The following is a 24845-nucleotide window of genomic DNA, read 5'->3' on the forward strand; positions in this document are numbered from 1 at the left end:
GCTTGTTTAAATAGTTGCTAGTGACATTTCCCGGAGTTTTGTTACTTGTGCGCCATCTTCCATCGTGATCTCCACTAGACGACGTCATCTTGTGTGTTCTTATTGCATTAATCACTTAGAGTTTGTCTCTGGGCGTCTTTAGGAACAAAGGGATTGTTGAATGTTTTTCGTGGGAGGGAATTATGAGGGATGTACGTCAAGTCAGACTTTTTACTCGGTTTTTAGTACAAAATGTGAAAACATTGTTTTCTACTCTTTTTCGTTCACTCAATGAAACTTAAGAAACGCTCAAATTAACATTACAATGGAGGTCGCCGACAATCTGTTTATAATTACCACAATTTGAAATTATTTTCTAACGTATTGATCATGAACTTGTCGTCCAACAATTTGCTCACCAGCTACAGTAACTCCCCGGCTATTCCAACACTGGAATTCGCGACCCAAACGTGTACATCTAAAACCTGCAGTGATTTCATTTCATACATATGTTCAAGTAACAATTCCTGAAATTCCTTTGACGTTTGTTGCTGCTAAAACAGGGTGTTTGAAACAAAACACTGACAACCAGAACCACTGCAGCTTCATTTGCTTTCCGGTGACTCTAAAAATAAAATGACCTCATCTCCACATCCACACTCACGGTTTACTTTTGCAGGTAGACTTTTGTACTAAGTGTGACACTGTACCTTACGCTGATTTGAAATGTCGCCATGTAAATGTAAAAGTTTGGCAAAATGTACTGTTGCCTGTCGGAAAAAAAAAAAAGATGTGATACATGCTGAAAACTTGGGATTTGTTGTTGGATACCCTTGGATATTGCTGTTAAAATTTAGCTCTAGTTTGACATAAACGTGCACTATATAGAGTTCCTTTTTTAATACATTTTCTACATATTAATAAAATATTCAAATAGTCAGTTTCATGTTGTTGTTGTTTTTCATGCTAAAATCATCCAGCTGTTTTATTTTCCTTCTCAAAATGAACAAAATGTACAGATCGCATAATGTGATTAAGATGAGAAACTTATCATTAAAAGACCATCCCTTCTCTGTCCACTAGGAGGCAGTGTTGCTGCCTCCTTTCAACGGGACTGAGCAATCTTCCATTTTTCATTCAAAAAATTGGAAATTGAAGAATGGAAAATGAGCCTTTATCTGATCTTTTTATTATTTGTCTAGTTCACACAAGCCTGGAAACAAAATATGACAGCCGTGTGTTGCTCTCGAGCTTCTTTTGCCTTGAAACGGAGGTTGTTCTTCTGCTGTTACCTTTTGTTTTTCAGGGCCGCTGCAGCAGCGGACAAAGAAGAATGTCTTTGTGTCAAGGCAAACAAGCTCGAGAGAAGTAAATTGCGGTCGTATTTTGTTTCCCGAGTTGCGTTCAATAAACGCGTGTAAAAAGATTAGATAAAAGCTCGTTTTTCCATTTAGAATTTTTGAAGGAAAAACAGAAGATGGCTCGTCCCGTTCAATGGCGATAGCTCGGCTGGTACTGAATGTGTTAATGTAAAACAAGTACAATTAAATAATTTTCAAAAATGTATTTGGAGTGGGAAAGTAAAAATAAGCAACTGAGGCAATTTTAATTCATATTCAAACTCCGTTCATGTAGGCTTTTCCTTTATTTGTAGCAGATGCCTGATGGTTTTGTGCTCACAGTCGAATTTTTGGAACACTTATTTCCTTCCACCGTGTCTCAGGCCGCTGTGCCAACTGAAGAAAAAAAAAGACCCAAAGCATGATGCTACCACAACCGCACTGCAAGTATTGTCTTTAAATGATGATGAGCAGACTTGCACCAAGCGCACACTTTCGAATTGTATCAATTTTAACCTTGGTTTCATCAGACTATAACAAAAGCCAAACACGTGGGAACGTGTGGTGCTGTCCGATAAAACCAAGGTTGAGCCAAAATTCTCATTTCAATGTTTTTCACAGCGAAGTCTCATACTGTATAAATCGCTTTTTATTCAATTTTTTTTATACAGCTTCCTACTTGAGACATTTCCTGTACATGTTAAAAACAGTCAAGCATGCAGTGGCGAAGTGTTTCATTCTTATGAAATGACACCAAAACTCTGAATTCAGCACTTTGAGACATTCACTCTTTTATCACCATGTATTCAAATGAATCGCTAATTATGCATGCAAGTGTCAGGTCAGCAGAAACAAGCTGGTGACTAATCGGCTTGCGTACCGTTTAAAGTGAACACGCTTATAGAAAAGGTCAGAGCAGGAAAGCCAAAGCAGAAGTGAAGGATTTGAGCGCACACGCTCACACTGTGACGACTCTCATTTCTCCTAAAAACACAATTCATCATTTCCACTTGATTAAACATCCATCCCAAATTTATGACGCACTCGTCTAACTCTTTTTATTTATTTATTTATTTTTTTGCGACTGCTGCCATACTTTTCTTCATAATCTTCAGTACCTGAATGTAGAGAATCCATACCGTCATTGGCCGGCTGATGTCACCCATCGCCCACAGACAACCACCCTGCTGCTACAATTTGTTGTACCTGCGCTTCCAGGAGTGCAGCCAACAACGGCAACACCTTCATCTGCTGTAATTAATTCAGAAGTAGGAGCACCATCAATTCCTAAAATTGTGTGAGTGTTATTATTAATATAATTAATGTTTTTGAGCTAGCTAACTACTAGCTCGTTAGCTAGCTGCCTAGCTAGCTAGTCCTTTAGTATGTTTTTAAAGAAAACTTTATTAATCAGTTTTAGTCTGTTACCTTAGTGGTAAGTCCACCCTTAAGTGTGATTCGAGTCCCCCACCTCTGGTGCGTGGACCTGGTAAATCATTTTTTCTTGTGTTTTCCAAGTATCAATACAAATAATAAACTACTCTATAAAAATCATGTTACAACGTAAGCTCATAACTTATTCAGCAAGAAGTGCAGTAAAGTAAACGCAGATCACACCAGTGCTGTTCGAATAATTAGCAGATGTTTGTGCAGACTTGTGTGTCAACTGCCTGTGCTTCCTGGCGCTCAGGACGGAGTCGTCGACCGGGCCGAGAGAGCCGTACTGAATCTCCCACCGGTGAGTGTCTTCACATGTGAGTGAGGATAGCGTGTTAACTGGGCCTGCCAGGCATGTGATGAAGAAGTAAGGAGATGGAACACACATACGCTATCTCCCAGTCGGCTTCTGTGCTCGTACTGGAAACACATTCAGCTCAGTGGGGAGCGCGTTGATGTTTAGAAGATGACGATGGAGTGGCCAAAGTTGCATGGAGGTGATGGGGAGCCAGTGAGAACATCAGATGAGGTAAGAACTTACACTAGCTCCCTGTGATGTTTGCTCTCTTCTTTTGAAACGGCTCGCCATTTATTAAACACTGTTTATGCAATCGTAGCACAGGACACATCTTAAGACGTTGACAATGTGCTACTTAACTCTTCATTGGAGTTAATGTCACGGTGTGAAACACATTTCGTCAATCTGGAGGGTATTCTGCAGTAAAATAACAACACGGTTATTTCTGATCTTCAAAAAATATGCAGTCCGCCAAATTAGACTTTAATTTTTCTTCCTCAAACACCCAATTTATTTTGTACGCTTCAATTTTTTTTAATGACCTATATTTACCTTTTTATTGTTTTGGGCTATTTGCTGTAAAACCCAGCTATTTATTTTTTTTTATTACGGCTTTTTTAAAAGTGAACGTGAAATGCTGCAAAATGGAAGTGGGAGGATCATTGCAAAGAGGAAAGCGGTGTCACCTTTTTCACATTTTGTCCTGTGACAACCTCAAGATGCATTATAGTGAAGTGGAAAGAAAATAATACATGATTCCATTTCAACCCTGTCTGTGGTTCGTTGACGATCGATCGCTTGGTCTTCTTTTGGCGACCCACAGGGCTCCGTCTCATTGCCACCGGGATTTCTGTCTCTGACATGCGCAGAAGGTGTCGGTCGAGTTCCATGTATCTTTCTTTGACAGTTTCACCTTCTGCTCAGCTCCTCTTCATTCGTTATCCTGTCATTGTAGGTGATGATGACGAGTTTTCTCAAGCAACTTTGTTAGACAGGAGACCTTCTAGAGCCGTTTTCAGAACGATGCCTTAAAATGCGAGCTTTGCTTTGACTCGCTCACAAACCTTTGAGCGCTTTATGCTGTCAATGAACACAAGTGAGCTCACTTCACAACCGTTTGCAAAATTGGAGGTCAGATGAGACCAAAATGGAAGTTTGGGGCTTCAACATGTTGAATGTGTGCTGGAAAACAAACAATGCACATGACCCTGAACACACCATCATGCTGCGAGGGTGATTTTTTTTCTTCGATGTGCTTTGGATGTCTGTTATTAGTGAGAGTGCAGCTGAGGCCTAGAGGAGCCGTTTCCATGCTGCTTCCAAACAATGACTGGAAACAACAACACAATGTTACAATGCGAGTCTATTTTGGTGCCTCAAGGTGCTTTGACAAGCTACATTAATGCAGCCCATAGAATTAATTATTGGACTCCAGTGTGATTATTTGTACCTTCTACTTTGTTAAGGATACTAAAGTACGCAAACAACCGCAGTCCAAAGCCATATCGAGCAAAATATAAAATTCTGATTTTTTTCATTGAGATCCCTGAATTTGAAAATTAATGCTTGGAAGCTTGTCCCTTGGTAAGTGCAGTACTGTATCTCGTTTTGCCTTTGCCTCGAACTGATTTTAATGAAGTTACCAAAAAACCTTACTGCAATAAATCCACTAATTTATTATTATTATTATTATTATTATTATTTTATATCAAATGGCTAAAAAATGCTGTTTTGCCCGACTCACACGGGCATCGGCAACTTTCACTTGTGGCGCTTATCTGCAGCTAATGCTAATCAGTGCATCCAACAAAACACAGTGCAGCTCTGCTTATCTTTTGACTTTAGGTTTGTGTCCAGACTGCAAATATTTTTCCTTTTTTTTTTTAAATAGTTTGAGGTGTCTCGAAAGCAAAACAAAATGTCAACGTTGTGTCACGTTTCTTGTCACAAGAAGCTAATTTCCTTGACTTTTTGGTCGGAAACCAATGGTTTTTTTTTTTTAAACCAAGCCATCTTGTACTGTTGATTACTTTTTCCTGGTCAGTGTCTACTCTTTCTTTTTGTAGTCTATTCTTTGAATATTGAAATATTCCGCAAAATTTTCAACAGGAAACTCAGGGAAGCCCGTCTTTGCTAACAACGAGCAGTGAATACGTAAAACGGCCAGGCACTCCAGAGATCCGGTTATTTATGTTCAAACAATAAAAAGTAAATTTTCCAAACTACGTCCCCTTAAATTGATCTCATAAATCGGATTAGTCATTCGTAAAAAGCAATGATAAAAATAAAAACCTGATTAAACGTATACAAAATCATTGTAAGGCTTCTTGCAAACGACTGTTCTGCTGAAAATGTTTTGTTTTGAACGACTGGAACGATTGTGGTGTCGTCGTCAAGTAACCTCCTCGGGGGCTTCCTCTTTGTGGAACCACTTTAATGATGTGTCATCCTCCACAGAGTGACAAGCTCCATGCTACTAAAACCACAACAAATTACAATCCTGCCAACGATTCAAATCTCAAGCCTCTGAGGAACTTTTGCACTTCATGCAATGACTGCGACCTCCTTCCATTATTGTTTCTGAACAGAAACGCAGATAATGTTGTGCATGTTCATGACCGCAGACAAGGTCATGCAGCTGCCTGCGGTTTGCCCTCTGAAGATGTTTCAAGTTGCAGGAAACTCCAAGCAAATGGTGTTTCTTGAAGATAATAACAAAACCACTCTCGTTTCCTGTTTTAACACATCTCTCTCGCATTATCGTTCCTTTGTGACATGGCTTCTCTTAATGTTGCGACTTCAATAAAAATCACCAGTTTCTCGGACATAACTAGGCCAATTCAAACAAAAGTGTTGTGTGAAATAATGGAACGCAACAAAATGTCAAAGTTGGAACGAAACCTTGATTTAGACTGGCATCCGTCTGAAAGAGATTTGTTTCTGCACTAAAGTTTAAAATGACCAAACGAGAGTTACATTCATCCTCCAGTACAAGAAACTTTGGAACTAATGAACTGAAAACAACTCTGAAACTGTTTTGACCTGGCTGACTGGAATTAGTCATTGCAGCTCTGCTTACCTTTTGGCTATTCTGGACATGACATAAAAGTAATTGTGGATCTTCACCAAGCCTTTCTGTTCAAGTCATGGGCGGAGAAATTTCAGATTGGAAAATTGACAAGGGCTCGCTCGCGGACACATTTTCACAAAAAGGAAGATAACAAAAGATGTACTTGGTTGTTTAATTTCACACTTGGCGGGTGGGCAGGCACTCCAGGGTCCGGACTATTTGTATAAAAGCAATTAAAAAAGTCCATTTACCATAATATGTCGACTCGCAAACAATGGGCTGCTAATAATTCTGTGTATTCATGCTTCAAATAGTGTCTGATAGTGAGTTGCACAGTGGCCCACGAGTAACTTGAGGGTTTAGAACTTTAGCTCACGTGGTGAGCGAATGAAAATGTTGCCAAAAAAAATGACAGAAAATTATTTATGTGTGCCATTCTGACGCTTGCTTGCCCAATCGAGGCATTTCCTTTAACGGGCTTTGCATCACTTTTCCTTTCATGTTCTCAGCAGCATGTTGGCTTTTGAGTTTTGTCTCCCAAAAGTGTCGGTCGTTCTATTAAAACAAGGATCCTTAGAGGCGTGGTGATCAGCTGGCGCTAAACACGTCAACAAAATCAAAATGAAGTGAAATTTGAGGCGCTCACGCATCGTCAATGTGTCCATAGACAACGAATGAGATGTGACACGTTCATATCTGCACTCGGCGTGCGCACTACGCCGCCATTAGTGGATCGAGCGTGTCCAGATGCACACTTAATGAATTGAGTGTGTGTCCATTATCACTTGACAGCCTGGTAACGGATGGAAAAGCGCAAAGTGTGTGTATCGAGGACAGAGGAGGGGCTGTGACACGACGTCATATGCATATTTAGTGTACTCCATTAGTGCATTGGGGCTGTGGTTCTCAAATCGAGGTTTGCGAACCATTGGAGGGCCTCAGGATTATTTGGAATACCTTTTTTTAAATTTGATTTCAACTTTTCTATGAATTTTATTTGCCAATGTCTTTCAGAATCTGTAACGCAGGCCGTATCTTGCGCTGTCTCCTTAACCAATCAATTTCGAATTCTTGCCCACAGAACCTGCTGGCCGCTATTGTCCGCACTTTTCTGTCCTTCAACAGTTTGGTCAAAGCAAGCGACTAGGAAAACTCATCTGTAACGATCGGCACACATTATCACATTTAGTTACGGTTTTTGTATAATATTGATAGATTCTATAATGGTAATCTGTAAATCTCCTACGAGAGGTCGAGGTACCAAATGGACGACCACCACGGCTAAAAACCCACGTATACCCCATGACTGAGTCTGTGTGTGCTTGTTTGTGGCTTGGAGGCAACGTGACTTCATGAAAATGGATGAGACGAGCCTCATCATGTCTGCGGGAGTCTTGCAGCTATCTTGGCCAAATAACGCGCATACACACACACACACACACACACACGCATGCTAAAATGCACAAAGTGCACACAGTGGGGCAGTAACCCAGATGGCGTCTGCAGTCATCACCGTCCACTCCGGCAAACACTGATGAATGAACCGACGCCATGTTGTAAATCCTTATTTGCCGTATTTTATACGAATTTCACCATATCGTATATTCATTTCACAGCTTGTGATTGTATATTCAGCTCGGAGGGATTTTTTTTTTTTAATACAGTATACAGCATGAATGTTCCTGCCAGCAAACCTGGCTGATACACGCTGAAACATGAGGCAATCATTATTGGGATTCTTACATTTTGTCACGGCAGCACGGTGGGCTTGTTGTTAACATGCCTGCCTCACAGTTCTGTGCTTCAAGATTTGTTTCTTGGCTTTGCCCTGCGTTGAGTTTGCTTGTTCTCCCCTCGTTTATTTATATATGAATTTAAAAATGAACAAATGAGCATTTCCTGTTTGAAGCTGCACATATTCTATCTCGGACTAAGCCAGGACAGAAGTGGGCTTTTGTCCGTCCCTGTAATCGTCCCTATAATTTGCACTCGGAACAGAATGAAATCTTGTGATTCTGTTACATGTACAGTGCCTACAACTGAAAAAGAGAGAGAGACGAAGTCGGCAAAAACAAAAAAGCGGCAAGCATGCTACTGTGTGAAGAAGCAATTGAGAGCCGAAATTAACATCTGAAGTTGCGTTTATTTCGAGCAAAGGGATGAAGTGCAATAAATTGTGTGCATACGCTGTGTGCCGATAGCTGTGTTTGACATTGTTTTGAGGAAAAAAAAATGTTTATACCATAGATAATACCCCATATAATCACATGGCGACCCGTGTCCTAATCGGCTAACTTACAAATCAGTTTTTATGGCTACATTCAGCGATTGTGGCTTTTCCCCAGGTGTGTTTTTTAGTCTGGAAATCACATTAAATGAATGGCGAATAAGAAATTAGCCTGCTCACGATCTTTAAATAATGTTTCTGAATTATAAAACTATGAAACCTCATGTATGGCTGCTCTTTACAGCAATGATCGCCAACTTGCCATTGATGCTAATTATTAAATCTATTAAACTTAATTATTGTTTCAGTAAAAGCAGTTATTTGTTTCTAAATAGAGAATTGTTTTCTGGCCAATCGCAAAGCGCAATTAGTCAGCTAGTTACGTTTGCGTCTTCCCTTCGGGTCGTCCACTGGTGTGGCTAATTCCTACTGAATCTGAATTTCCCTGAGTAGAGTAGAGTAACACATGAGACACTGAAATGTTTTTGGGCCACAAAAAAAAATAAAAGAAATCATCGAATGTTCGCATACACGCACACAGAAAAATGCCACTAAATAAAGAGAATGAATCGTTTGAGGGAAAATTAATCCAATTAATAATAATTGTGGTCTATGTTTCTTTCACTTTTTCTAATTACGCTCGTAATGTGTTGTCACAATGTCGCCACTTGGAAACGGTTGATTTATGTTCTTGTGCACTGGAGCTGAAGCACGGCAGAGGCCCACATTCACTTTTTCATCTTTTTTTTTTTTTTTTTGTAGAGAAGCTCTGCCCCGGTTACCGACACGCTTTCTCCCTCTCCTCTTTTCAAAACTTTGAATGAAAAAGCCTCTTTTGCTCGACTGAGCCAGAAAGCGAATTAACCACAATGCCACAGGCAGGCCACTGTAAGTGTGTTTGCGTGTGTGTGCGTGTGTGTGTGTGTGTGTGCACACTGTGCATCGTTCACCTGGTAAAGCACTCACATACTTTCGCAGCTTTCATTTCCCGTGTTTGTTCCCCATTTAGATGCAGGGTGGAGATGTGTTTGCAAATATAGAGCTAAGTCTTATTGCGCTGAAGTGAGCAACAAGAACGAGCCGCCTTTTGTGTGCACTCGTTCCGTTACGTTTCCACTTCTTGGCTCGTCCCTGACTCAGTGCGACGTCACCCGGCGCTCATGCGCGAGTACAGTAAAAGCCGCCGCAAGAATCCATGCTGGAAATAAGCAAGCACAGACAGAGGGCCCATTCTTACAAAAAGTGGGCAGGGTGCAGTGACGTTGTGGCTATAACACACACACACACACACACACACACACACTCATATATAAACACACATTTGGAGCCAGGAGGGGGAGGAGGGATATTGTTGGGGGTTGTGTGTGTGTGTGGGGGGGGGGACGGGACGGGGCTAGAAGAGCAAACAGGAACAGAAAGTGAAGCCTCGTCATGATGTGTGAGGGTAACAAAAAGAAGAACGCAAGCCGATGCCAAACATGTTTGAATCGCTGACAGGAGGAGGAGGCCTGACCCCATTTAAGGTAAGGTCACTTGGAATGACTTGCTGGAGACGTTCTGTGCGCTGCAACTTTTAGAGTTTGTATTTGGTGGATCGGCTCATTTCTTTTTACACTCGGATGACTATTAGGATCGTTAGAAAGTTGTTCATATTTCCCTTGACCCTAATGAGTATTAAAAATGGACGGGAAAAAAATGCGCGGTGACTCGGTGCAACTCAGTGGCTGACGATGTGAATGGGAAGGGAAATGGCCGTCTGGCTCTTTACGTGCGTGCGATTGACAGGCGACCAATCCAGTCGGCCTTTTATTCGATTTCCACTCCGACGGACTGCAGCTCACCTGCGACCTGCCTGCTGCTTGATGTTGATTTGCTTGCTTGAAAGTGGCTCTGGATCTTCACCCCGTCTTGAGTTAGCGGCTGGCACTGTATATCAATGCATCGTTTCAGAAACTGGAATCCCCCCCCCAAAAAAATGTGTTTTGATTTATTTTATAAAATGAGCTCTTTGCTAGTTGCAAGTAATTGACTTTTTTGTAATTGACTTTTTTAATAAGTGAATGAATACGTGCGCCAATGGGTACTAACCAGTACTTTATATTTTCTGCACTGGAAAATGAACTGATAATGTGTACGGTTTGTTGGGTTTTTTTCCTCGATGACTAACACTCAGCTGTCTGTCTCGAGGTACGGTGGGATTTTTTTCCTGTGGCATTTAGGACAGCGGCCATAAATTTCTGCCTGGCAAAAATAAAAATATGTGAGCTGTTCTCGACTGCCGCCTTTGATTTTAACAGATAACTCGTGCGTTTACTGTTCTTGTGTGGGCAGCACAGTGTGATCGTGTTTAGCGAGTCTGCTTCACAGTTCTGGAGTTTGAATCTCAGCTCAGCTCCGACTTTTGGTGTCATGTTTGCGTGTTTTTTGTTTTTTATTTATCTTTTTTTGGGCGGGGCTGCTTTCCAAAAGTTGACTGAAGCATCTAAACTACCAGAAAAAACCTCCTAGAAAATGGCTTTAGAGAATTTAAGTGTTGCCTTATTGTGAGAAATCCTGAACGTGCATCTCATTGATTATTGATCTTGTCTGAAATTGTGCCTCAAATTGAAAACACTTCCCATTTGTCAGTATCCAAGAAGTTGCTCTCACTCTCAAAACTTTTGGTGACCCTTACTCTAAACTGTGCATCGTTATAAATGAGAGCGTGAATGATTGTTTGTGTAAATATGTCCTCGTACATCTTGACACGCACTTTTGCGCTTTTGTCTTCCGCTAAAATCCCCAAACAAACCCCCCCCCCAAAATATGAAAAATATGAAAATCAGTATCAGTTGTCGAGTGCGCGCTATACTGGAGGCCAGTCATTAAAAATTCCTGTCATGCCTTCTGTCGCCACTTCTGCTCTTTTAGGTCGCGCAAAAGCAGCCCCCAATGCAATCAGAACATTTTTTTCTCAACCCCTTCCTGCTTTTGTGAAACTCATCAATTGGCTTTTCCTGGACTAAAGAATCCTCCACCACAGCGCGAGAAAGTCAAGTGGACTCTTGGAGTTTTCTCACATTGAATAACACGAAATGTTGTTTTTAATTTTTAGTTCTCCTGTTCTTCATCTGCTATATTGAAGTGAAAGTAATAAATATTTATTTAATATTTTTTTTCCCAGCGCTCCCCTTAGTTATGAAATCTAATTTCATTTTAAAGCACACATATTCCACTTTGATTCTGCACCAAGCATCACAAATAACACACTTCACAGACTCTTTTTCTTGGTTTGTTGAAATTAGCCCACACTGTCTCACATACAGCTAGGCCTTGCGTTGCCATGGCAACTGGAGGCGGAGCTATGGGATTGAGCATGCAGCAAGTGCCTTCGAGTTCCGGGTGCAATCCCAGAGTGGGCAGGGAAAAAAACAAGCACCCGTTTTCACTCATGGAGGCAGCCGTTTTTAAACTACACCGTCTGTGTGCGGCGCACGGATTGATTTCGTCAAACAGTTTCACCAAGATATCAAATCTGAAAAAAAGAGGAGAAAAGAAAAAATGTGGATTTATGTTGGCCTGTAACCTTTCCAGCTTTTATCGCTTCAACATGCAATTGAAGCTCAATTTTGGGATCTCTCGCGATCTGATTGTCATCAGACGATCATTTGCGCCAGTTGTTCTTCCCTTGTGAGGCTCGCTGATGACCGAGGTGGTCCCCAACATTCTTCTAAATTATGACGCCGGTCAAAATTTGCATTCTGTGAAGGTTTTTTTAAATAAAGGTCAGTCATTTTCTCCAAGTATACTTAACCTGCTGTTGTCGTAGCCACGCCCAAGTGTCCGTGTAAGGCTGACGGTTGCGTTTAGCTCATTTCTTACTCATTTTATAATTGTATGTCATAATGAGCTAATATTAGATGTGGAATCCGCAGGATCTCCCATAAACAATCCTCTTCAACGCTAGTTTAGCATCTTTTTTAACACTGGGAGTTGCCACGTAGCTCAAATAGCCTGTTCGTATCCGCGGTAATAATGATGTAATGAGTGGCGTACGACAACGGTTGAAATATGATTGGAAAACAGAGATCACTCTATTTTTGATTCCCTTGTGTGACTCATTTTGCTGTGCTGGTGTCACAATTGTGTTTTCGCTTATGTGACCTTTTCTTATTTTCAGTTGACAAATGTTATTTCTTCAAAAAGTAGACGTGAGACAAAAACAACAAGTTGGAGTAATGTCGACTTCCTTATATGGGCGTTGCGCAATGGTGTAATTGTTCCTGTCTGGCTTCTGAAATGATCTCCCAAACACTTCAATGAACAGAAAAAAAAGTCCAAAGCATATAATTAGAAAACAAAACGAAAGGTGTCTTTTGGATTTTTAGTGATGATTGTGATGCCACTTATTTGCAAGATCTTCTTTTCATTTTTGAGAAAAGGACGAGGGTGGGGTGTGAAGGCAGAGCGGGCTGTTAGCGCGTAAAGCAATTCAGCTGTGATGCCAAATGTAATTGCTGTCCTCGCGCAGGTGCCACTTCCCGCACTCTGTTGCCAGCAAATATGGGATGGGAAGCTTTCCACCTTTTCTAAGATGCTTTTGTGAGAAAAAGGAGCTGTGTAAGTGCAAGTTGCGCAATCTCAAAGACCCAAAATAGACCAAAAGTCTCGTGAAGCCATCTGATAACGGTGCTCATAGATTTGGAGTAGCTTATGGATAAGATAAAGTAGATTTAAGAATGTTTAAGTAACTTTTGGTGATGCCTTGTTTATCATGGTAAATGGGGACCAGAACCCGCCCCCCTCGAAAGGTGGAAAACCACAAATTAAAGGTTGAATTTTTTTATTTTTTTTATTTTTCATTTAAATTTTTTTTTTATTTTATTTTAATTTTAGAAAAACCCACAAAGCACTGAAGCCGCAAAACATGAAGCGTAAAATGGCGAGGATACGATCTATTTTGGTACCTTTTTGAGGTTATTTTATAAATTTGGGAGTATTTAGGTAACTTTTACTGGTATTTTATAAATATGAGTATGTAAGAAACTTTAAGGAATATTTCGTAGATTTTTGTTAAGTAAGTTTTACGGCTATTTAACTAGAGTATTATAGTAACTTTTCGGAAATATTTCCATAAATATTAAATATAATTATTTAGATAACTTTTCGGAGTATTTCATAAAATGAACAGTATTTAGGTACCTTGTAGGCACGATTCCAGTCGATTTAAGACTTAAGGTAACTTATTGGGACTATTGAAATAAACATTAAATTACATTTGAGGCATATTTAAGTAGATCTAAAAGTATTTAGGTCACTTTTAGGAAGCATTTGTATTTGAGTAGATTGAAGAGGATTTCGATAACTTTTAGGAACGATTTTGTTGAGTTTAAGAGACTATTTGCAGCCTATTTAACTCATACACGCCCAGCAGAGTAAAAAAAATAAAAAATCTTTGACGTCTTTAGCCGTCAATGGCAGTAAATGAGTTAGGGGTGTTTATATAACTTTTAGGGACTTTTAAAATAGATTTTAAAGTATTAACTTCCGGGGACATTTAGTCGATTTTCGATGTATTTATCCATCCATCCATTTTATGTTCCGCTTCTCCTCGCTCGGGTCACGGGGGACGCTGCACCACCGAAAGGGTCGCTTACAAACACATTTCCAGAAATAGGCTAATAAAAGATTTACTTGGTTGTTTAATTTGCCACTTGGTGGGTGGTCAAGCACTCCACAGTCCAAACAAATCACATAAACGCAATTAAAAGAGTCCATTTTCCAGAATATGGCTCATTTAAGAGCTTGGATTTCGAAATGCTTCCCCAGCTCCCATTATTTTTACTCCTCTAAAATGAGCTCTTCTCTGAGATGATGTTAGTTTTTCAAATAAAGGGAAAAAAAAAAAATCCAAACGACTCCAACCAGCCAGATGCCACGTCGCTGCTCCAACAGGGGCCACTAGCGCCGTGTGTTTGCATCCTGCACAACTGACTCTCCCTCGCGCCCGCTTCCAACTCGATCCTCCTCTTTTCATCTTCTCCAGTCGGGGAATCTCCCTCTCAGTGGGATTCCCACCCAGATTGCTTAACTAAATCCCTCGGCCAGATGCCATCTCCCCGATGTGAAGCCCGCCCAATCTGTCTTTCTTTCTGGCCTCTGGTTGTCCTCTGATCGAGATCAGGCTGTGAATCCTCGATGCTTCCTTTGCAGTATTTAGCAGCATCTTCTGCATGTTTTCGACTTTTTTCCCGGTGTTTGATAAATGGATGGATCTATACAAGCAACATTTGGAGAAAAAATTTAACTGAGAAATAATAGAGGACCTGTGGCTGGATTTTTGGAAAAGACAATCTTCCACCGCTGTTTTTTTGGGGACTTGGAGGAACTTTTGAACAGTTGCATAAACGTCATCTATTATTGCAAACAATCTAAACAGACAATTGGTCATTGCTCAGATTTTCTGGTCCTGCACCCCACCCAGTCCAGATTTTTTTTTTCGGGAGGCAAGCGGCGGGAGATTGTTTCAAGGGTTTTGCAATTGGATGTCTGCATAGCGTTCTCAGTTCTTTCGAAAGATGACATTTATCTTTTTAAGGGTTTGTTGTCAGCTGCTAAGAAATTTATCACAAAGTATTTGTTGCAGATAACCCACACATTTTCATCAATGCTAATTTTGGTGGTTTTTTTCCATTTGTTTTTGCTTCACAGGAAAAGGAAACCCCTGTCAGGATTCACGTCGTGAGGGCGAAAAACATGGCCGCAAGATTTCAGTCATCACAGTTTGACCTTTCATTTTATCTTGGCTCTCTTTAGACTGGCGTTGAACTTTCTGATCCATCCAGTTGAAAGAAATGAAACTCCAAAGAGATGTTAAATCTGCCACCCAATGAAAATAAACATGTAAGAAGAACTGACGTCGCCAAGTAAATTCCCCTTCCTCATAGAAAATATTACGTCAACTTACGAACTTTGCCTCCTGAAGCGATGGAAGGGACAACGGACGGCATCCACGACTTCTTCAACCATCTCTGGAGCTTTGTGATGGACAAACACCACCAAGGCGTCTACAACACCGTGTGCCTCGTGGTCCTACTCACTCTGCCCCTGGTGGTCCTCATCACCACCCTGGCGGTATGTTGCCACTGCTGCTGCTATCGCCATGCCAACGGCTGCCGCTGCCGCTGCTGCTGTGGAGGCGGCGGCGCCAAGTCGGAATCAAAGAAGAGGAAGAAAAACTCTGGCAATAATGATGATTTGTGGATTTCGGTCAAGGCGGAGCAGAACATGCCGGATCTGGTCGCCCTGTCGATGGAGTAGCAAGTCCGTTTTATTGTTCGAAGACTTTTAACGGACAGCAAAAGAAGGCAGAAAGGACTCGTGAGATTTCAAAGCAGTGTTGAAAGCAGTGCAATTTTAGCCATGTAGTATGTGGAGCTCTACGTTTACAATGTTTGCGGTACAACAATTCCAACCAAGTCAGAAATTTGCTGAATCTTTTTTTTTTTTGTTTTGCTGTTTTTGTGCTTAAGCCGAAGCAGCAAAAGTGCAGCTTTGCTCTTGGTGCCATGCAACAATGTTGAAGTGAGTTGAGGAGATTCATGTTGTGCTCTGCTGCCATCTTGTGTCGACTTTGAGAACTTCTTAAGCTTTTTAGGGGCGTGTTAATTACTCACGTGTTTTTTTTTATTCACAGCACTGTACATTGTGGCTGCAAGTGCGTGTGCGTGTGCGCGCGCAAGTTCCTGAAGCTCCTGTGTGAAATGTGTTGTCTGTATTCAAGGAGCCGCTGCAGTTTTCAAGGAGCCAGATGTAACCCTGCCTACTTGTCACAAGCGATCTGAGATGGCTCACGTTTAAAGCAAAGAAAGAAAGAAAGAAAGGGAGAAAAAAACATATCGCTTGCTCTTGATTTTCATCTTATGAATTCAAGGCATGCTTTTTGCTACTGCCGTTGCTCGTTTGCGTCTCGGACTGCTTTGCTGCTCCGGTACGTCCCATGGGGCATTTGCAGCAATACATATCAAGTTGTCAAACTGTAAAAGAGTCCGATGAAGGGGCTTGAGTATTGTGAATCAAGCGAAACCCAGAAAATAAAAAAATAAAATAAAAAGGCCACTACCACCATTGTATCTGAGTCCAAGTCCAATTTAATACAATACAACTTTTTTTTATAAAGCGCATTAGGCTACAGTTGGAGGTGTAACGATTACAAGTCTGCCTTCCATTCAGGGTTGAAGAACAAATCCCAAGATTGTGTCATGGAGGTCTTAAGTGGCTACTTCGGATGAAAAAGCAAAATCAGCGTGCCGTCGTTTCTTTTACACGCGTTTGAACACGTCAACAAAAGCCAAATGAGTTTGGCTTCAAATGAGCTGTGCCACAGGGCTTGTATTTGTGACGTCTCAAAGCGCAATTAGGCGCGGGGCATCTGTGCAGTATTGCGCATTTGCATACGCTGGCATCAGACTTCCAAGCGCTGCTGGGATAAACAAAGAAAGAGGCCCGCTCATTATGGCCCCGATGTACATGTGCCCGTGTGGAGACGCTTTGGTTTGTGTTGTGGGAAAGATGCCGCGTTTGTTTTGTGGGATTAATGGCCGAGTGGTCTAAGGCGCCGTGTTCAGGACCCAGTCTCCCCAGGAGACCTGGGTTCGAATCTCGAATTTCCCCATTGTGGGACTAATAAAGGGAATATTATTATTAAGAGGATTTTTTTTTGGGGGGGGGGTCTCAATATCAGGCCCCTAACGTTCTTATTTCAAAATACATAAACGACACATTTTGGAAAGATGATTTTCGATTGTGTTTTGAGTTAAGAGCAGCATCACAGAACAAAGTAAACTCATATCTCAAGACACCACTGTTCAATATTTAGGTAAATTTTATCAGTATTTTCCTCCAATGCTCAACATTCAGAGGTGCACGGTGTCTGAATGCGACAAAGCAGCATTTGTCTTTTTTTTTTTTTTTTGCGCCACTCAATCGTAATTTATTTTATCCTCTACATATTGATAGCAAAACATTTCAGTTTGTGCATCAGACTGCAGTTACACATTTAAAAAGAAATGACTTATTGTATATTTAAGATATGCTTTTCTTAAAGACTCAGGCGTTTCTCTTTTTTTCTTTTTTTTTTTCTTGATACATGGAGCAAAAGGCCAAATGTGTGGTCCGCGATGACAATGCAAGGAAATAAAGTGTGTTTTTACCTTGAATTGTTTTGTCTTCCTCTTCTATTGGAAAATGAACAGCGACTATGAACACACAGACATCGTAAGGAAGGCATTTTCTCTGCCTATTTGAGCTGCGCAAAGACAACAAAGCTTACATTTTGTTCTTTCGGCATGCCGACTGCGTTTACTGTGAGAAAGACATCAAATTAGCCGGACTACACATCAAATTATTTAATTTGTTCTGATGACTTTAGTGTAGTGAGTTCAAGAAAATTGTATTCAAATCACTCCAAGTCACCTCCACGGTGATCTTAGTGCAGCAAATTGCACATAATGATCCATATTTTGGTGCTCAGTGCAAAGTGCAGTCAAACTGGGTCGAAACGTGTGTTTGCGCTGTTGTGGGAGTGAGCACTGCTGACTAAATTCCTGGCGCGGGAGTATCAAGTCTTTGCATTATGGAGTCCATGCAGAAGATGGAAGCGTGCAAAGTGCACCGAGGTGCATAAGGAACTGCAACCAGCCCTCCATTTGTGATTGGTATAAAGTTCAACATGGCGATCACAGATCACAGCTCTCAAGTGGGCACATGGAGACTGCCTTCTACCTTGATCATTCCCGTCTGTGTGTGTGTATATATGTACATGAGATACTCTATGTATAAAGTTATGTAAGAACTGTATGTACTGTACGGATTTATATGTGAGTGTGTGTGTGTACCTTCAGTATGTATTAATCAATGTATTTAATTGGCCTAACTAATATGTTTAAGAATGATTTTTATAGTCGCCAGTCCCACGTGAACTTCAAAAAAAAAAAGATTGATAAGTTCCCCCCGTATCCACCTGGTTCCTTATAAGACAGAAAAATGATTTAATGTCGCAACTCCTCAGTGCGGCACTAATAATAGTCATTCTTCACAGAGCATAAAGGATACTGTATATGAGTGTTTACTGTTATATTGTTGGAGAGGCTATTTAGCATTAGCATAGCTGAAAGGCTATGCTATGTGGTTGTTTTAAAGGAATGAAATACATTATCTGTGTTGTATGTTTAGTTTGACAGTAAACTTCAACTGGGAGTGGCAATAAACAGCTGGAAGAGAATGGTTGAACGGCTGCTTGCCGTGCTCTCTGCCTGCTCTGTTCTTTCCGTCAAGTGCGCCACCCGTGAAAACAAAGTCTTCCTTATTAGAGCCCCGGACGCCGTCATGGAAAAAAATAGCTCAGGCTGAGCCCACGCGTATGTGTCAACCTGACTGACTCGGGCAGACACTCACTCGCCACATCTGCATGTGTGTGTGCGTGTGTGTGTGCGTGTGTTGAGTTGGGTTGGGTCTTTATTTTAAGAAGTCAGGCCTTTCTTCTTTCTCCTCTTTGTGTTTACTCTGGCTCCAAAGTAAGACGAGCAATGGCGGGATCCAATCTCTTCAAGTCATTTGCAAATGACTGCGTGGGTGGAAAGACATTTCATTTTCAAGACGTGCTTTCTTGGAAATGTCAGCTGCAACTTTGACTTTGATGACTTTACAATGAAACTTTAGTCATCAAAGTGGAGCATAATCAGTGATGTCTGAGATGCTCTAATGTCAAAACAAATGTTGGAAGAGAACGAATGGAAAATAATAATAATAATAATCATTTTCACGGTCTGACTATCGCCATGAGAGACAAAACTGTGCAAGAAAAAGAGTGTGGAGGGGGATGATGTAAAAAAGCGGGGATGTTGAAACGTCCTAAAAATTGTACCGATAATGTTCTAAGTAACATTTCACAATATTTTTCATTCCTGCTTGTCTATACGAATTGAGTGGCGAGTATTCCAGGATGTCGCCTGCCGCTCGCCTCAAGTCAACTGTGCCACAATGTGCTGTACTTCATTGGCAAGAGACTTCCTGTTTGCAGTGCACAATGACGTCTGAATTGCTAAAGCTTTTTGGGTTGAAATGGTGTCATGACCCCGTCATATAATAGCTCCGGTCCAGACAGCGCCTGAGCTATTTTAAAACGTGGGGAAACGTGGGAAACTGTTTTGAAAGAGCACAACATGAGCAGTAGTGACGGTGAGATGAAGCTTCGAGGCTTTCCATGCTTTGACTCATGTGTCGAAGCCTCAAAGGTGCTTCAAGCTCCTCTGGCGCCACCAAGTGGACATAAAGTATATCGACATGCAAGGAAGAGGTTTTCGTGTGCAAAGTTTTGATTAGGATCGTACTCATTATGACATGAAATTGACATGGAAAGGGTGGAGGAAAATGCAGAAATTGAGTTTTTATTGTTGTGGATAAAAAACGTACTCACAAAAAGTTTGATCTCGTTCATTTTTATTCAAAAACGTTTTTTGGAAACCGTGGCTCAGTCTGTTATGTTTTTTTTTTCATATGCATCCATACGAGATTACTTTATTTCAAAAGTACCTAACTAATTTACTTGAATACTGGATTTCTTTATTTCCAAAGTAAAATTTTACAAGAATTACTCGATTTTAAAAACTAGAAATACTTTATTTTAAAAGTAATTTACGAAGTGGAATTACTTGATTTTAAAAGTAGCTGATTTACTTATTTCCCGGAATTACTTGATTTTAAATGTAACTAAATTACTTGAATACTGGATTACTTTATTTCAAACGTAACTAAGTACTTTTACTTGACTATAAAAGTAACTAATTTACTTGATTACCAGAATTACTTAATTTTATACATAACTTAGTTATTTTACTTAATTACTGTAATTACTTGATTTTAAATGTAACTTAGTACATGATTACTAGAATTACTTGATTTTAAAAACAGGAATTAATTTATTTTAAAAGTCCACATCCATCCACAGTACCTCCTACGCGACAAAAAAATTTCTGTAATGCCAATCGAAGTTTTCCAAGCAACTGTGCCACTGAAATAGGGGGCAACGCTAATAAATCAGTTTGGCAGCAGAACAAAAACGTCGGCCGACACATTCTGTTCTCGACGTCGGAGTCGGTGATGAATAGCAAAAGAAATGCACTGAAGTAATAAAGTGAAAGCCGTATTAATAACATTTGTCAGCTTTGCGCATTAAAATGGGCTTTGGGTCATGAAGTGATGTGGAGACGGAAAGCGAGCGAGTTGGAACGACATCTAATTGATGTTTGATTGAGGCCCGTTGCGTTGATTGATCAGCGCCCTTGTCGTCACTGGAATGTAAAACAGCAAAAGTGCAGACAGCCATTAGCGCTTAATGCTTATTCTCTGGCTGGCGAACGTGATGTGACAACACGCGTCAAGCCTGCCCGGGCTTGTCCAAAACTCATCAAGAAAACACAAAAAAAAATGGAATTTTCATTTTCAACTTTATTCCAATTAATATGACAAAACTCCTTCACAAAAGAGAAAATATGTTGTTTCGTAATAAAACTAATACAGTAAACAAATTAAAGATAAAGTGAATCCAGTTCCGTTTTTTCAGTGATTCACGATCAGGTTTTTAAGTGTGGTCATTAATTTGACTGAAAAATGTGATTTATTTTCTACAAAAGCGACTATCTTGTTCTTCATCTATCTATGCCACCAACATATTGTTGGCTAAACAATGAAATCCGCTTCCACAATATGTGTTCAATAAACTGTTCCAGATTTCCCACCGAGTACGTTTGCGAATAAACTGGGATGAGATCATCATTTCTGTGATCTCTTTGTTTGGTGGATTGACCAATGGTAACATGGTCATAATTTTTTACCAACTGTAGTTCAACTTCCCCTCGTAATTATTTTGCACCAAATCCTTCTAAATTCTCATGATAACGGGCTCACTTTGAATATGTCAAAGTTGAGTATGATATACGTCTCCATGGCAACTTTTCAACTTCTCCTGGCGGTGGACGGCATTCTGTTACAGGCTCTTCTCTCTGACCATCAACGATCGCCTCTTCCTGCTGGAGTACGCTCCCACCGGCCTGATCTTCATCTCGGTGAAGTCCAGAGACACCAGGTGGCCTTTCCACGGCTCCCAGTTGACCCCCTGAGAGCGGGAAGAGAAAGCTTTGATGTCAACAGAAGGCGAATGAGCTATTAAATCAATTGTGTAATTTCTAAAAAAAAATAAATAAATAAATAAAAGTTTAAAATTTAACGTCAGATTCAAGCACGAGAGCAGGGGTGTCACTCAAATTCACAGTGGGCCGAAAAGTAAAACTTGAACAAAAGCCGCGGGCAAGCATTTAATTTTTTATAAACAATATAAATACAGAAACATTTTTATTAATGCAATACGTTTAGTTTTTAAAACTACTATTATTATATAGAATGTAAAATGGTCTAGGAGTCATTTGGTATAGCCTGGCGGGCCAAATATAATTACACTGCGGGCCAAATTTGGCCCGCGGGCCAGAGGTTGACACCTATGCACTAGAGGGATGTGCATTGATTTTAATCAATTTTTATATTTAAAATTGACAGATCATATTAGCGAATTTTTAGCATATTAAAGGCGGGTTCGAACTTCATTTTTTTAAATGTTGGCGCGCAACGACAACTTGTATGGACGCTGATCCCAATGCTGGCGACAGTAAACCACGTTGACAGATGACCAAGTTAATGGCGCGTATCTCTGATTCCTCACCAGACTGTGCCTGTTGTCTCCCCATTTGCCGTTGAGGTTGGCCAGATGACAGTTTTTGTACCACCAGGCTCCGCGGTGCGTGAGGGCGCAGTTGCCGAGGGCGATGTCGTTATCCGAGTCGATCGTCGTCCAGGGCCGACCTTGATGGTAGGTCATGGCGTCACCTGGGGAGCCACAAAGACAGACGTGATTGATCATGTGCGAGTAAATACTTCCGAACCTCACTGCGTCATCACATTTTGATGGCTGACTGGATAAATATCGACGCCCGTGCTGCGGTTTTGCTTTCGGACGTTGTGGCATCACAATAAGTTCATAAATGCCCAATTTCGAACTGTGACAAAATCCTGAGAGGACTTCCTAATAGAGAAATCGCCTTTTTGAGACTGAATATTATAAAGTGGCAGGATGCTTTAAAATGGTGGAGCAGATTGTATTTCCTGAAAATTCTTCAATGACATCAAAGGCCCGAGTTTAAGTGAAACTGAAAATCGTGATCTAACTGCGCGCATGAGACTCCACTCATTCCCTTCAAAATTAGCGTGCGAGAGGCAGTTTTTTTACATTGCAAAAGAAGAAATCGACTCATCGGAGTCCATTAAGAAGATTGGAGGAACTGCACGGGCGCTCACACATCCCTTTCCACCCCGAATCGCGCATTCATGTGTAATAACTCCGTCGTTGCCTTTTCATGAGTTGTGTATATCAAGAGCACCTGCTGTCCCTCTGTAGTGGCCGACGGTGAGCGCAAACTTCTGCCTTGCATTGGCGATCTTGAAGTTGTCGTAGACGGCGTAGGCCCTCTCGGAGCCGAGGCCCAAATCGAACCGCACCTCGTACTGGATGGCCGTGTTGGTCATCTGGTAGATTTTATCTAACCCTGAAATCAACACGCAAAACAAAAATACTTCACGGTCTGTTTTGCCAGACATACGCTAAAACTTTGGAGTTTGGAGCTCACCGATCCAGAACTCGTCCGTCATGTTGCCGAAACCGGCCGTGTACTGCCTCCAGCGTTTCATGAAATCCAGTTTGCCAGTGGTGCGACGTTGCAGGACCTGAAAGAACACCGCTTTTGAGGAGATATCACAATCACGTACACGTTGTCCGAATTTTCCTAATGCTGTCAAATTGTGGCCCACTTTTACAGAATTTAAGGAAAGAACAGTTGTTGCTCAAAAAGTCTTTGAAAACTTGTGTATTTGTATACTAGTAGCGGGTATCGGTATTTGGCGGAATTTCAAGGAATCGGTAAGTTGCGAAGCCAACCAATAGTAGTCAGCAATGTTTAAATAAATAAAAAATTTTAAAAATGAAGTAAATACTATTCGTTGAGTGAGAGTGTACCAGCCAGCCGCCTCCATCAGTATCCATGTCGCAGTACACGTCTGTTGGTTTGGAGCTGTCGTTGTTGAAGTAAACGGTGTAGACGCCGTTTCTTTTGATGCCGTTTTTCATGATCTGAAGACAGTCCATGGGGAAGGGGTGCAAAAGGCCAACTACGGAATTGATCAAAGATGGGTTGAAAGCATTTGTGAGATCGAGCGCCGAACCCAAACTTGCGTTGTGATTGACGCAGACCTGTTTTGAAGACGGTTTCCACCACTTTACTCCTCTTGCTCCCTCGATAAGCGATGATGCTCACTATGTATTTCTTCGCCATCTGGAGGTTGGAGATGACAAAGCTGCGCTCTCGGGCTCCGAGATGCTTCTCAACAGTCTGACGTGCAACACAACAAATAACTCTTCGTTACGGTATGTATGACTTCACCAGTTCGGGAGAGACTGGAAAAAGGCACAGACCTTCATCCGGAAGATAACAACATCTCAAAGGTGTTCTCTGGGGTTTAGATCGGGGTTCTGTGCAAGCTTTCCCCAATCCAAGCTTTTATGGATCGTTTTTTGGTGCATCGTGGACCAAAAAAAGTGTTGCCCCAAAACTGTTCTGCGGCCATTCTACTGAATAAGTGCCATTTGCTTGTAGCGGCTCTCACAAAATTGAACTTTTATCTTCTGATTTATAATACTCATATTGAAGTACCAAAAATATATATTGAAAGAAACAGGAGTAGAGTTTAGCATAGTTTTAGCAAATACATTAAATATCTGTTCACAGTAATATCACATTACTGTGAATCTAAAATAAATAACCGGGGGGGAAAAAATGGGGGGTAATTTGAGATTTTCTTTGCCCATGACATGATTAGCTAGGCTGAGGAAGATTCAGAGCCACTTTCAAGCTATGGCTTAAGTCCTGGTTGTGGTGAGTGATGTGCCTCTCCATCACACACACACACGCACACACCCCCACACACCCCCACACACACACACACACACGTACTGTGAACTGCTGACTTGCCAGTCGTCCAGCATTATGTGAGGCATGATCAAAAAAAAAATAATAATAAATAAATAAAAATAAATGTGTGGCATGAATATTAATCCTTGAGGCATTTTGACGAAAGCATATCACAACCACGTTATTAAACACCTAGAAAATGGGATAGGTTGTGAACAAAATGTATATGTCTCCTTTATTGTTCAGACGAGAAAAGGGGGTCGATATCAAGTTCTGGTTGACTAATTCCATTGATTAACAATGTGATTATGGAACAAGAATATGCATTTCATGACCGCAAGAGGGCAGCATTGCACAGACCTTGAATCTAAAAATGCAGCAAACAAGTCATTCCCAGTACAGGTATTTGTAATATTTACGTAAGACCAGAAATAAATGTGCC

The 24845-nt window shown here is 41.0% G+C and overlaps 2 protein-coding genes across 2 annotated transcripts in view; one reads left to right on the plus strand and one right to left on the minus strand.

The window, feature by feature from the left end:
* The first annotated feature begins 9729 nt into the window (after positions 1 to 9729).
* kiaa0040 (KIAA0040 ortholog) lies at positions 9730 to 15838 on the plus strand. The gene is made up of 2 exons (XM_088310266.1): positions 9730 to 9874; positions 15042 to 15838. Exon 2 carries the CDS (start codon positions 15318 to 15320, stop codon positions 15648 to 15650), a length of 333 nt encoding a protein of 110 aa, XP_088166392.1. The 5' UTR covers positions 9730 to 9874; positions 15042 to 15317; the 3' UTR covers positions 15651 to 15838.
* A 5015-nt stretch (positions 15839 to 20853) lies between these two features.
* The window catches only part of tnn (tenascin N), a 30341-nt gene continuing 26349 nt past the window's right edge, over positions 20854 to 24845 (minus strand). The window contains exons 16-21 of the mRNA XM_088310653.1: positions 23686 to 23824; positions 23452 to 23603; positions 23066 to 23162; positions 22820 to 22984; positions 22105 to 22268; positions 20854 to 21504 (exon numbers count right to left, since the gene is read on the minus strand). Of these exons, the coding sequence (XP_088166779.1) occupies positions 21376 to 21504; positions 22105 to 22268; positions 22820 to 22984; positions 23066 to 23162; positions 23452 to 23603; positions 23686 to 23824 (846 nt within the window). The 3' untranslated portion in view covers positions 20854 to 21375. The remainder of the gene's footprint in view (positions 21505 to 22104; positions 22269 to 22819; positions 22985 to 23065; positions 23163 to 23451; positions 23604 to 23685; positions 23825 to 24845) is intronic.

The sequence above is a fragment of the Idiotropiscis lumnitzeri genome, chromosome 12 (genome assembly GCF_059441095.1).
Source record: "Idiotropiscis lumnitzeri isolate Australia: NSW breed Sydney's pygmy pipehorse chromosome 12, RoL_Ilum_1.0, whole genome shotgun sequence".
Taxonomy (NCBI): Eukaryota; Metazoa; Chordata; class Actinopteri; order Syngnathiformes; family Syngnathidae; genus Idiotropiscis; species Idiotropiscis lumnitzeri.